Source organism: Girardinichthys multiradiatus, chromosome 19 (assembly GCF_021462225.1).
Source record: "Girardinichthys multiradiatus isolate DD_20200921_A chromosome 19, DD_fGirMul_XY1, whole genome shotgun sequence".
In the NCBI taxonomy this organism is placed as follows: Eukaryota; Metazoa; Chordata; class Actinopteri; order Cyprinodontiformes; family Goodeidae; genus Girardinichthys; species Girardinichthys multiradiatus.
The window spans coordinates 489,680-504,489 of NC_061811.1; the positions used below are offsets into that span (position 1 = coordinate 489,680).

Genomic DNA, 14,810 nt, shown 5'->3' on the forward strand with positions numbered 1-14,810 from the left:
ATGATCCACATGGCCCTGTCTTTTAGTGTTTAACCCTTTCTCTCTCCTAGACATGGCTACTGACTGAGCTTCTACTGTAACTAACTCTATGTTCTCTCTTTCAGACTCTAACCTTGAAAACTGGATCAGAGTTTATCTGTTCTTTCTTTCTAGATGAAACGACTAAAGGAGCTACATCCATTAACATTTACTTTTCCTTCCCATAGAAAGTACTCCTGGATCAGTGTTTCTTTGTTCTCTTTGTGTCTCTGCTCTGTTCTCTCAAACCTCCAGTCGGTCGTGGCAGATGGCCGCTCACACTGAGCCTGGTTCTGGTTCTGATGGAGGTTTCTTCCTGTTAAAAGGGAGTTTTTCCTCTCCACTGTCGCTACATGCATGCTCAGTATGAGGGATTGCTGCAAAGTCAACACCAGTGACTGTCCACTGTCTCTACATGCTCCTCCAGGAGGAGTGAATGCTGCAAGTCACTGACTGGATGCAATCTGCTGGGTTTCCTTAGATAGAAAAACTTTTTATCCAATTTGAATAAATAACTGAATCTGACTGAACTGTTCAATTGTTAGGATTAACTGGAATGTATGAACCTGACTGTTGTGAAGCGCCTTGAGACGACGTGTTGTGAATTGGCGCTATATAAATAAACTGAATTGAATTGAATGTGATTACTGTTAACTGATTGGCCATGGGACCAGGAGGAATGAGAAGGGTTTCCAAGAGGCATTGCAGGGAGAAGACTGCAATAATATTAAGGACCACAATGGCCGGAGCGGATCAAACCCAAATATAATTTAACTATTTACTAATCATAAACCAGCCTGAAGGCTGCAATAAAAAGGACACATCAGCTTTCTGAATTACCCGCAGGTAGGGGGCGGTGTAGTTAATAACATATTAAAACCAGCTGATCACACATAAAATCGGCTGTTCAGACGCACAAACATTTCCCCTAAAATACACAGAACAACAACCTCGAAACTGGACCTGTTTTCATGGTGGACCACGGTAGATGTGTGTTTGATGATGTGGTCTGATTACTTACTCAGGTTTTTCATCATCAGAGTTATGGATGTTATATAGGTGGGAGACCACAAAGCTCTTTAGCTGCTCATCCTTCTCATCCGTTAGACGGTTTGTGATCTCTCTGATGAGGGTGTGGTCTGGGTTCTTCATCAGAACCAGGTAGGCTGCCAGACGTTTCTCAGCAGGACTTTGAGTGTCCTGGTACACTTCCAGGAGAGAGCTTCGAATCTGTGCATGACCAAAAATTAAAACAACTATGAGGTCTTGCAACAGCACCAGTTTTCAGTTGGCAAACACAACATAATCTCCTAAAAAGGAGAATAACCCCTAAAATGGATCATTTCATCATGTGGTAGAAATGAGTTTTGAGAAGCTACCTCATCGGTAATTTCCATCAATCTGAAGGCCTGGATAGCTGCCTTCTGATTGGATAATGAAATATCTGTTTTCCTCATACATCGCAGAACGGAAGAGATGAGTGATGAACTGACGTCTTGCATGGCCCGACCCATAACACCAATAGCCTGCAGATGAGGTAAAATTACAGTTGACCTAGAAAAAAGTAAAAACACCAGCTGATCTAGAACTTCTTCAGATGCCTGTGAAACCTCTCTCACCCTGAGTATGAGGAAGGCCTCCTCCTTAGGATCTGGAGGGAAATCCCTGTCAGTGTCCTGTGTTTCCTCTGAGCAGTCGCTTAGCATCTTCTCCATGAACTTTGACACCTCAGTGATCTCTGGAGTTACCGCTCCCTTATAGAACCTATCAACAAATGAATGCTGATTAAGAACCGCTTTCCTAACAAAATCTCAAATCTGGAATGTTAGATTTAGCATCAGTAGCATTATTAGCTTTGGTTAATATGTGGCTAACTAATAGGTTGTAATTTCCAACATATTTTAAGCGTGTTCATTTGTTTGACTTTATAACAATGATTTTAAATAAAATGTTTAAACCATCTTCCAAATAATCTTCCAGCTCAGAATGATGAGCTGTGTCTGTTAGCATGCTAATATTTAGAGCGACAGCAGGGCTGATTGTGTCATAAGATAATATGTTTTAATTTTCACAGCATAATTTTAAAATGTTCAATGTTGTGTCTGGTTTTAAATATGATTTTTAGCACCATTTTATTAGAAATCTGAAAAATTTGCTGAAATCAGGATAGTGGGCTGGAGGGTGGCATGGAGGGGTTGCAGCGTGTGGGGTGGGGGTGTTGTGTCCTCTTTTTGGATGTGTGGTCACCAGGTATCTGGATTGGCTGAGCATTGACGGTCGGTTGGTGTTTCTCCCAAGGCTGTTGATGAGGTGATGTGGTGTGGTTGTGGGGGCATGGTGGGAGCCGTTGGCCCGGGTGCATACCGCTGGCCAGGGACCTCTTGCCGTGTGAGTTTATCCCTACTTAGTGTGGGGTCGGGGGTCCGTTGTGAGTTCAGTGCTCAGTGGTGTCTGCTCTGTTGCATTTGTGGGCGGAGGCTGGAATGACGATGCGTGGGGCCCTTGCCTTGCAGTCGCAGCGCGCTGTGTGGGGGAGTGTAGGGTGCGGTGGGGGTGCTTTGAGCAGGGCTGGGTGTGGGGTTTGCGCTGTGTGGATATGTCTTCCTCTGCTTTTTGAGGGGAGGAGCTCGTCTGTGGGGTGTGCCCCAGTGGGAAGGGGATTCACGGTGTTTGGGCTCGGGGGCATGTGTTCGATATCTGTGTCCTGGTCAGGGGTGGCCTTGTAGGGAAATTCATGTTGGGGTTCACTGGGGGTAGGGGGCTCATAGGTTTGAGTTTGGAATTCATGGCGGGCTGCGGACTGCTTTGTCTCGGGATGGATCTGGTTTGTGAGGTCGTTTAGACCAGGAAGGCCCCTCATTTGTTTATGACCCCCTCTCCAGATGGGGACGGGAGTTGTTGGGGGCTGGGGTCAGGGCGGGGGTCGGGGGTTGGGGGTCGGGGCCGGGGTCGTTCAGGTTGCCGGCACTAGTCCGCCTTGGTCTTGGGACGGGCTGCCTGACTCCACCTCGGGGGACCACCTCCTGAGTCTGGGGGCTGGTTGGCCCTCTGGAGTATCAGTACCTGGATCTGGGAGTATAGTGTATGTATGGGGAGTGTATGACATCCATTGTTCATTGTCTTTATGCTGGGTGTGTGGGTGTGAGTGTTTTTATGTGTACGCATGAGGGTGGGAATGTGTGATTGGGAATGTGTGCCACTGTTTTTGTGTCAGGTTGGGTCTTGGGCTGCTCCCTCTCCTGAATCAGCTTAGGCCCACCATCAAATGTGGGACCTATTCCTCCCCGCCACACTCCCTACCGGTGGCTGGTGTCTATGCCCGCTGGTGTATTGGTGGTTTTCGGTGTCCGGGGCTGGGTGGTTTGGTGTGTGCACAAATGTTCTATATTGAGCCGCAGTTACCACTAAATACATCTTGCATTCATTAGTACTGTGCACTTTTCGGTAACATTGCTGTTGCTATATATGTTTTTGCAGGTGTAGAAGCAGTTTTCTAGGGTGTTATCTTGTATTCTCTTCATCTATCTTTGTCTCTATTCTTTTCTCCTTCTCTCCCTTTTTCCTTTTCGCCCACCTCTCTCTCTTTCTTGCGTCTTGTTTTTCCTTTTTGTTTCCGTCTCCATGTCCATTGCATTTGAAATAATCCCAAAGCAGTTTCTAATAAAGTTTATATATATATATATATTATAATGTTAGTCTCAATGCTCCTCTTGTGAGAGTACTGTAAATCTGACAATACTGAGGGCTACTCTATTCAAGACACTGACTGTCCACATATACACACATTAGTGAAGGCATACCGCTCCCTGTAAAGATATTTGAACACCCCCTCACTGAAGGCTTTACTCACCTTTTCACTGTGTTTGCCAGAGCATACATGATAGCTTTGCTCTGTTTGTACTGAGCCATGCTGAGCATATCTCGCACATGTGCTGCATCAGGATTGGACTGCAGACCCAGTGTGTAAACCAGAGCATCCACCTCCAGTGAGACCCCATCAGAGGTCCAGATAACCTGCATGATGGCGCTAGTGCACTCTGCAGTACCACACTGAAACAGGGCCTGGAAGGTCAGCCAGTTAGACATTTGTACCATCTCCACAACCGTCTGGCTGAGGGTCTCATTCCGCAGGACTCTCATGCTGGACACTAGCTTGTGGAAAAGGCTGGTCCTCTTCTGACCTTGAGCCGTGCTTGCTAATGCCACCAGCTCCTGCAGGATGCTCAGAACGGCGTCCTTTGTCTGGACCGGAGTTTTGTCCTCTGGATCCTCAAAGTGGAGAGGTTTTGCCTTTTGGGGATCTGCATCTGTGAGCAACAAGTTAATATTTTAGAGTCTGTGTTTTAAAAAGAAGGAACCGCACAGCAGTATTAACAATAAAAGCTCACCAAATGTTCTGCTACTGATCCTTTTTACACTTTGAAAGTTGAGATGCTGGGTCACCACAGATGAGATTTCACTTTCACTGTGATGCAGATGTCAGTGAGGTTAAAAACCTTCAATATTGTACAGAAATGTCTTGTCTGATTCAGACTCACCCATAGGAGTATGGCAGGTATCTGTGCTTTTCTGTGCATGTGGCTGTGGTGATGTGTGTTCCCCTGTTATCAAACTGGTAACTGCAGCTCTGAGTGTTGATGATGAGTCTGGATATGGGGCTGTGCTGAAAGACAAATCAGTGTGAAGGTGACCAGTTATTTCTGCACAGAGAAGCCAGACATCTGTTCAAAATAAGAAAACAGCAGCAGGATGATGATTTCCTCCCCGGCTGCAGTGTGCCCTGTGTGTTTTGAAGTGATTTTTAGAATCAGTCGTAGTTTTGCTAAGCCCTGCCAATTATAGACTAGGTTTTACAAACAGGACAACAATGGAAACATATGTGACCATTTGCTAAATTAACCCTAACTCAGATGGACCATTACCATGGAGTAAGGGTGGAGAATGATGAGGTTGGATGATCAGAAGGTGACAGACACCCTGGACCGCCGCTGCTTTTTTAGTTTGTTTTAGGGGTTTCTGTTTATTTCAAGTCATTTTTTTCTTCCCCTTTCTTAAACCTGGGTAAACATTAATGCTTTGGGCTGGTGAAACTCCTCAGTGAATGACAAACAGCCTGAAGGAGTGTGACACTTTCAAAAAGTCAACATTTCCCTTGTGATATTGAGTCATGCCCAGTCATGTTGTTGAGTTGTCCCTTACTTTATCTGAAACATCCTGATAACTCGATGCAGACCCACACTGCAGAAGGATATTTCTGCTCAAACATTTCCAGCAGGAACAGAATCTTGAATCTAATAAACGGAAGAGCACTTCCTCACCAGTTGTTGCAGCAGAGCCAGGGGGCTGCTGGTGAGTGTCCTGCCATAGAACTGGTCACACTGGGACAGGTCTCTGGAAAGACTGACGTCTGTGGCAATATCCTGCCTGGAATTAACTGTGTATGCTGTTAAACACCGGCCATGGACTGTACTCTGAGAGAAAATACAAACTCAGATCAGCTCATGGATCAGATACACATATAACTATGGTTTATTTTGTAGTTGCATTATGTCTTGTTGCTGCTGGAAAATCCCAGGTTATGTTTAGAAAATCCTGATGTCTCCATACAGATTAAGCTCTGTCCTGTTGGAGGGAACACTAACCACAAGACTATTCTGTCCATCCTCCATGATGGGCACCAGGAAGGCTGAAATAATCCCTCTCTTGATGTTGAGGATGTTGACAGGCTCGTCTGCTTCGGGGTAAACCTCCACATGACTGTTTGAGTGGACGCTGACCTTCAGTGGACTCCTGAAGGATGACACAGTGATATGTTGGGTTCTCAGTCAAAATGTTACCCTTTATTGTCTGTTTAAGAGCAAATCAAATTTAATGGGGACATATCACGCAAGGTCCACTTTTTTAGCCTTTGAATCCATGTTGTTCTGTAACAAACTTTAAAGAATCTGTTCCACTTTTAATTTCCTCATTATCACAGAAAAGCACAGTGGAGGACAATAATTCTGTTTCTTCTCCTGCACAAATTGATTCTTTTGTTCATAGTGTTTCTTTATCATTGCGTGATGCATTAGACAATGCTGCCCCCTTGAAAAAGAAGGTAATCATTAATAGGAGGCTAGCTCCCTGGTTTAATTCACTCTGGTAATAGTTATCAATTCACTTCACCAAGCTAGAACAGCTTATTTCTCATCATTAATAGAAGAGAACAAGAATAATCCTAGGTTTCTCTTTAGTACAGTTGCTAAACTTACACAGAGTCATAGCTCTGTTGAGCCATCCATTCCCTTAGCTCTTAGCAGTCATGACTTTATGGGATTCTTCTTAAATAAAATTGATTCTATTAAAAATAAAATCTTTGACATACTCCTGAAGATGATTACTTCATCCTCAGCAAGTGAGACAACATTGGAAATAACTGCAGAACCTGATCTGTGTTTGGACTGTTTTGATCCTGTGGAGCTTCCTGAGTTACCAGAAATATTAGCTTCATCTAAACCTTCAACTTGTATGTTAGACCCAATCCCAACCAAATTATTTAAGGAAGTTGTTGGATGGGTGCAAAAACTTGTTATCACTCATGTAAAAACCTTGTGTTGCAAGGCACCTGCACTATGCCTTCCTCCCTGTGTGTGTGAGATCATTGTTATCTCTGTGTGAACCAGCCTCCTTTCTGTCTCACACACACACACCCTGTCTGAACTGTCTGTTGAACTGTGCATATAAATAAAGAGATAGGGTGTCAAAACTTTGTAGTTTCACTGCAAAGTGGGCTACCCTTGCTGCAAGTAACTCTGACTGTATCGTTCTTACCTCTGAGTTGACTAAATAATACCTAACATTTATTGGTCCTTCGTAGCCGGATTAATTCAATAACCTTATTTCTCTTTGCTTTAACAGTGACTCTGGGATCCGTGGGGGAAGCCTGACGTCGAGCGAAGCACCGCTGCACAGCCTCCATTAGCCGGAGTGGCTGAAAGTCCCGGTGTGTGTGAATTCACACCTGGCCAGTGGGTTATCGCCTTCCTCGGCGCGGGGTGACTCTCACAGGGTCCAGAGAGTCACCAAAAAGTCAACTCCGAGGTGAGACAGTTTTAAAATACAGTTCATAGGAAAAGTACTTAAAAGTCGTTGGTAGTGCGTCGCCGGTAAGGACGCTGCATTGGGATGGTTTTATTCCACCGTGAAAGGAATAGTGACAAATTAAGGTAGGGCCCCGCCAGGAAGGGGGCCAAATAAAACGACTAAGGGTTATTCCCCTGCGAGGGAATAGAATAAGCGCTATAAAAGTAAAAAGAACGGAGTAAATTGAGCTCATAAAATAACACCAAGTTAACTTAGAAAAATTACAAGGTACCTGAAACTAACTGTGTGACTGTGTTGTGTGTGTATGGAGGACTAAGCATTTTAATAGAATCATAGCAGGATTCTGCTAGTCCTGTGTTTTCTTTTGCCCAGATTAAAACTACGTACTGGTGACTTTGGAGATTCAGGTCGGATTTCATTCCAGAAAATTAACACCGCTGCAAATTAGTCGCAGTAGAAGGCCGTGTTAATGTCCTCTCCTTAAAGTCTCATGCCAGTGACCTTTTATCTGGGACATTTATACTACAATTAAACTAACATAAAACATAATGGAGAAGAAACAAAGTAAACTAATTGACTTAGAAGGGGAGGTCAAGTTTATGGAGAACTATGTAAAAGGAGCAGGTATGATCTGTCATAGATAAAAAATAAAAAACATGGGTTTTTGGGCAAATTAGATACAAAGGATGTCTTAAAATTACAAGGGGATCTAAAATTAGAAATAATGAAAACTAAAAAGAGAAAAATAACAAAGAACAATGGGGAAAGAACAGAGAAAAATCTCTGATTTAACAGAAATATGTACACGATGGCATAAAAATACGGATTTTCAGGTAACTTAATTATCACTGAAATCCTAAAACTACACGGGGATCTTAAACTGGAGATTATGCATTCAAAAGATTCAAGAGACAATAAAAAACCTTGCCAGATTATAATTTCAAAGGGGACTTTTCAGTCCCTGAGTGCACACAGTTGATAAACAGATTAAAACAAAAAGTTTAATTAAAAAAACAACAATAAGAGCAGCTTTTAACTGACATAGCCATAATACTGAGGCCTTAAGAAAAGCACAGAAAAAACTTTCAGCTTAACTGAAAACAAATAAAGGGGGCGGACCGCCACCCATCCCAGTTTAGAATACCAAGGTTGCCCCAAATTATAAAGACTAAGAGGTGGTTTTAGAGGACGTGGTAAAAGAAGTTAAAAGAGGAGGTGACAATGTGGACAACATGGAAACTGTCCAACTGGACAACCCAGTGAACAATGACTAGAGTTGTTAAAGAAGTAATCTGAGAGTAAAATATTTTGTAGGCAAGCATTAGTGAGAAACAGGTGCTTTAAAAATCATTCTATGGTGTTATACTACCAACAATATCATGATAAAATGCAAAAGATTCATTTTACAGGGAAATAATTCCATATTTGGTTCAGATTGTGTGCATTCTTGATTTTTCCTCTTTGAGAGAAGTTAAATTTCAGCTCTGTGAAACGACCTTGACAAAGAGATGCAGCTGCCTGAAAACAGAGATAAAACTTCTGCAAACAGCAGAAGCCTGTCTCTGCTGAAAGGTCTGATAAAGATTGTAACTCTACCCTGCATGTGTCGGGCTCAAGGTCCGCGGGCCAAAACCGGACCTCAGAAGTTTAGTGATTCTCTAGAAGTAGATCCTTTTAATATGGTGATTGTGTGCTTGAATGTTATTTTGTCAATCAATAAGCAGTTTTGTCTACATTCTGCCACAATCTGCCTTTTGAAAATGTTTTGAATCTTGTTCTTTATGTATAAAAAAAAAAAAAAAGAAAAGAAAAATTGGCTAAAGTCTGCAGACACAAAATGAACCTGGATTGAAGCTCTAACTACGTTTATTTAATCTGAGATCTTCTCCAAATGCAACAGTATATGTCAGTCTACATGAGATACTAACAACTTCACCTACTGATATAATATAAAGATCTGAGTGAATATGTGAAACAAACAATGATGAAAGTTTTTCAACAGGTGATGCTCATCCAGGAGGAAGACAGTGTTCCTAGGAAATGCAGCTCATTCATTAACAATCAGTTTTTCTCCTATAGGTGGAAGTTTTGCTGACTAATCATAGGCTGGATCTATGAAACATTATGTGCACAGACCAAATGACCAAGGTTCTGACTGACTTATGAACCTCACTGACCTGACAATGATAACATGACACCCAACAGATAACACCTTTAAGGTGGACCCCACTAAGACCACCTTATTGATTCTTGGTGAATAAAAAAAAAGAATTGAAGCGTTCAAAACAGACCTAGTGGAAACAAAAGGGGTTATGAGGAAACAATGTGCATTTTAAGAATAATAGAAGTCAAATTATGTTCAAATGTTTGCAAATAAAATGACTCTGACAGAGAAATAAGTAAGTAGTGTGTGAATGGGAATGACTGATTTCATTGTAATGCATCTTTGAGGGACCTTAAAAGCACTAATAAAGGTCTGATGTTCTGATGATCCCCTTGCTGCAAGTAACTCTGACTGTATCGTTCTTACCTCTGTGTTGACTAAATAATACCTAACAGAAGTGTTCCCTCTGATTACCAGCTCCATTTTAGATATGATTAATCTATCTTTAGTAAATGGATCAGAACCACAGGCTTTTAAGTTAGCTGTAATTAAACCTTTACTTAAGAAACCTTCACTTGGTGGAGATGATTTAATAAATTATAGACCTATATCCAATCTTCCATTCTTATCTAAAATTATTGAGAAAATAGTTGCTAATCAAATGTGTGAACATTTATACAGCAATGACCTGTTTGAAGAGTTTCAGTCAGGTTTCAGAGCTCATCATAGCACTGAAACAGCTCTGCTGAAAGTCACTAATGATATTCTTATGGCCTCAGATAATGGACTTGTGTCTGTTCTGGTTCTGTTAGATCTCAGTGCTGCATTTGATCCAGTCGACCATAATATTCTCTTAGAAAGGCTGGAATATGCTGTAGGGATCAGGGGAACAGCACTAGGCTGGTTTAAATCTTATCTGTCTGACAGATTCCAGTTTGTTCATGTAAATGATAAATCATCTTTAAACTCCAGGGTTAATTGTGGAGTACCACAGGGTTCAGTACTTGGTCCAATTCTCTTTACTATATATATGCTTCCAATAGGTCAAATTATCAGGCAGCATAGGATACATTTTCACTGTTACGCTGATGATACTCAGCTTTACTTATCCATAAATCCTGATGAGCCCAACCAGTTAGATAGACTACAAGCATGTCTTGAAGATATAAAAACTTGGATGACTTTAAATTTTCTGCTTCTAAATTCAGACAAGACAGAAGTTGTCGTCTTTGGACCGGAGTCTTTAAAAAAGAAACTGCTTAGTCAATCACTTAACCTGGATGGCATTAAATTGACCTCCGGTAATAAAGTAAAAAACCTTGGTGTTATTTTTGACCAGGACATGTCATTTAAATCCCATATTAAACAGGTTTCTAGGATTTCCTTCTTTCGTCTCCAGAACATTGCCAAAATTAGAAATATCCTGTCCAGGAGTGACGCTGAAAAACTAGTTCCTGCATTTGTTACTTCAAGGCTGGACTATTGTAATTCTTTACTATCAGGAACATTTACTTTTCCTTCCCATAGAAAGTACTCCTGGATCAGTGCTTCTTTGTTCTCTTTGTGTCTCTGCTCTGTTCTCTCAAACCCCCAGTGGGTCGTGGCAGATGGCCGCTCACACGGAGCCTGGTTCTGGTTCTGCTGGAGGTTTCTTCCTGTTAAAAGGGAGTTTGTCCTCTCCACTGTCGCTACATGCATGCTCAGTATGAGGGATTGCTGCAAAGTCAACACCAGTGACTGTCCACTGTCTATACATTGAATTGAATTGAATTGAATTGAATTGAATTGAATACTTCAATAGGAGTAGGAGAGCAGCAAAGTTGAAGTTAGTCTCTCCAGGTGTTGCAGAGATATCTTTATATTCTGTTTGGGTCTAATTTTTCAGTCCTTTCAGTTTTCTCCACTCTCTATTATGATATTCCAACTGTAACATCACAGTATTTGCTGCTGAACAGCTAAATAAGGTCATGGACGTCCGACCGATCAATGTTGTGTATCATATTTATTTCGTAGTAAAATCTCAAATATGCCGACGCTGCAAGAAGATAGGTTCTGTTTAGTTGTTGGCTGTATTAACCCACACAATTCATCACACCATCCTCCAGCACCAGAACCTCTTCAAAGTGTCTGGTTGAGTTTAATTTTTCGTGGAAATGTTACCACATCAGTGGAGAAATTTCTCTTCGTCTGCATGAAGCTCCTCAAGGACGAGTTCTTCATGTTTGATGTGTTTTAATATTATTATTACATAAACACTTTAGCATTGTTTTGCTGTGTTTCTCTTGCTTCTGCACCGCCAGATAACTGTTTTCAAACTACAAAAATGGCAGAACAGGTTAAAGTTCAGTGCCCTTTGTCCTGGAGGGGGGCGCGGTGCGAAGCGCCTCAGCAGCATTTAAAGAGACGGCACCAAAACGAGTTGCTCTCAGACGCTCCTCAGAACAGGTAAAAGAGGAGCCTGAGGAGCTACAAGAACAAGGAGTTCAGACCAAAAAGCTGCAGTTCCACTTTATTTAGACCACAGCTGGATGATTTAAGGGGGAAAGGAAGGATTTAAAAGCATCATATGTCCCTTTTAAAATGGTGTGAAATAAAGGAGCAATTAAAGGAGCACAAGCCCAAGGAAAGAAATCTGTTGAAAATTGAAATGAATCTAGATTTAATAGAGTTTCTCTTCTGTCTCTGGTGATGTCCAGGAGGTGGCTAGTTAAAAGCCCACAGCTTGTCCAGCCCTCCGTGTCCATGACCCTATAGACCAGGACTCCCTCTGTCTGATCTCAGTTCTTTTTAGAAAGAAGCAGTTCTGTGTCTTCTTTAACCTTCAGTGTTCTTCTCAGGTTCACCTGGCACCTCCTCTTTTATTGGCTGTATCATTGTTCTCTGCAGACAAACAGGAAGCTCTTGGTCCCTGCCATATAACTGCAATTACTGTCAGTCTAGAGAGCTTATGCATATTAAAAATGTTCACCACAAATATGATGAAAGATGTGTGTTTAAAATATATTAGCTGAAAATTGATCTGGGTCCAGAGCTTCATTTTCTCAATTTATCTCTCTTTTTAGCTCCAAACCAGCCAACCAAAATACTGAGGGGGGATTCACAAACCAACAGTATCTGCTCAGTTTTTTGCATGTTTTGCAGATGCTGTTTGCTTTATTTCTGCCAGAGATCTACAATGCAGATAGACCTAAAAAAGCAAATGCAAACATGCCCTACAAGCCCCGCAGGTCCAATTTATGGCAAGTCACTGTCACCCTCTCTTCAGACACAAACAGCCAATGCAGAAATGATCAAAGAGAAAAATATGTCCTCACAGAGAGCATCAAGTCCTGAGAAAAACACCTCAAAACATTATGACCAACATCTGACTGCATCAGAGAGGAATCAAAAGCCGTTCACAACAAAATGCAGTGAATGAACAAAAGAGAAAAATAAATCAAATCAATATCTGGTGTGACCACCCTTTCTTTCAAAACACCATCAGTTCTTCTAGGTAGATTTGCACCCAGTTTTTGAAGGAACTCGGCTGGTAGGTTGTTCCAAACATCTTGGAGATCAAACCACAGATCTTCTGTGGATGGAGGCTTCCTCACATCCTTCTGTCTCTTCATCTAATCCCAGACACACTCCATGACTTTATTTTTTTTTTCTTCCTTTCTTTCTTTCTGATCTCGGTGGAGGTGGACGCTTTTTCTCTGTCTCCCGCACCCTCCCATATCTGCCCTGCTTCAGCTCTGTGTCTTGTCTACTTTTTGGAGCCTCTTTCCAAATTCTGAGTTATGGATTTGGTCAGCTGGTCTCTCAATGCAATTGATCAAATTTTCTCAAGGAGAAGACGGTGAAGGACAGCCCAACTTGTCCGGGCTGGACATTTTTCTCTGGATACACGATGGACTCCTGGCAGAAGTGGAGGATTGTGTGTTTGTCGATAATGTCAGTCGAGGATGTGGAAGATGTGTATATAATTGGATGTTTGATATCAGGATTTCTGCTTTTTGGAGTGAGCGGTTACCTGGCATATCGAGAAATTTGGAGAATGTCAGCAGCTGTTCTGGCCATTGTGAAACTGCTTGGCATGTATGATGGGATCTTCAGAGCGATCAACACTCAGACTGAGATGTTACGTGAGCTGAATCGCAGACTGGATGCGATCCTTAGGATCGCAGGCAGGTTGCGGTTCCTGGACTCAGGAGTGAAATGGGATAAATCTTGGAGAAAGTTGTTCGCTCGGATCTGGCAGAAAGACCAGGAATTTGGCTGTTTGGATTTGCCTTTGAGAAGAACCAGCGAGACTCTCAAGGCTGACGGAAAATTAAGAGTCAGCCTAACCCAAATAATTATTGTTTTTCTGAATCTGGCTCCCCTGCACGGCCTTGATGGCTGGTTATCTTCAACTTCTCCTGGAAGTTATGTAACCATGACGCTCTGCTCCCTCTGCCCCCTCCCTTCACTGAGGACATCTGTGGACCTGCTCAGAACTTTGTGGCCGGTTGATGTACATTCCAACGAACCATCAAGGACAATGGCCTCTGTGACAGTGCTTCATGGACTTACTTGCACACACACACTTACACACACACACATGCTCAAGATAAACATATGCACCCCTCACACCACCTTCACCGTTCCCAGCATGATGTTGTTTTGTCAACTTGTTGCTTCTTTGTTCTGAGGTTTTTTACAATCTCAAACTGTATCCTGCTAAGGATAAAGTGTGAAATATGATTTTTTTCCTCTACTTACCTAATGTGGTCTCTTTTCTCATCTAGCAAGGGCAGCGCCTGTGAGTGGGCAGCAAAGTCTCTGTGACCCGTCCTCCCTTGTCTTGTGTCATGATGTATGTTTGGATGGGTTGTACTGGACTCCCCCTCGGGGATCAATAAAGTATCTTTGAATTGAATTGAATTGAATTGAATTGAATTGAATGATGTTGAGATCAGGGCTCGGTGGGGCCAGACCATCACTTCCAGTAAGTCTTGTTCTTTATGCTGAAGATAGTTATTACTGACTCTGGCTGTTTGTTTGGGTTTGTTCACTTACTGTACTGTACTGTATGTGTGTGTATAATCCTGCATGGGGATGTATAGCGGGTTACACGATCTTCCAGTCTTGGTCCTTAGGCAACACCCTTAACACCTATCCCATAAGATGAGAGCGAATAAATGGAGAAGCATGCCAGCTTAGATGTTGTGGAGGAACCAGAGCACTTTGATGAGAAATGGGTTACTATTACAAGGCACTGCTGGAATGCTTCTAGTCCAGTAACCCTAGGCAAAGGGGCCATATGAAACGACTTCGATACCCACAGTTTAAGCAAACACCAAAACATCTAGTAACTGTGTTCCAACATCCACAAACGGAAGTTGCTTTCACAACTGAACCATAAGGAGGTAAAACACATGCAACAATGCAACAGCAAGGGGAAACCATGAAGAGGGTGGAATCAGCAGCAATTGCAGTCTGTACTGCAACCATAACAGAAATCAACAAACTGATACTCAGTACAGAAACAATGACATTTGGAAAAAGTAAGGGTGGCCCCATTGGACAACCTCCACCATGGAGGAAGAGGTTGGAAGCAGAAATCAAGGCAACATGGAAAGAA

General features: G+C 42.3%; 1 protein-coding gene across 1 annotated transcript in view; it reads right to left on the minus strand.

Moving 5' to 3' along the window:
- Positions 1 to 14,810, minus strand: part of apoba (apolipoprotein Ba) — a 63,105-nt gene that overhangs the window by 43,175 nt on the left and 5,120 nt on the right. The window contains exons 5-12 of the mRNA XM_047345694.1: positions 5,661 to 5,808; positions 5,337 to 5,489; positions 4,557 to 4,681; positions 4,407 to 4,483; positions 3,869 to 4,325; positions 1,638 to 1,782; positions 1,398 to 1,544; positions 1,040 to 1,248 (exon numbers count right to left, since the gene is read on the minus strand). Coding sequence (XP_047201650.1) covers positions 1,040 to 1,248; positions 1,398 to 1,544; positions 1,638 to 1,782; positions 3,869 to 4,325; positions 4,407 to 4,483; positions 4,557 to 4,681; positions 5,337 to 5,489; positions 5,661 to 5,808 — 1,461 coding nt within the window. The remainder of the gene's footprint in view (positions 1 to 1,039; positions 1,249 to 1,397; positions 1,545 to 1,637; positions 1,783 to 3,868; positions 4,326 to 4,406; positions 4,484 to 4,556; positions 4,682 to 5,336; positions 5,490 to 5,660; positions 5,809 to 14,810) is intronic.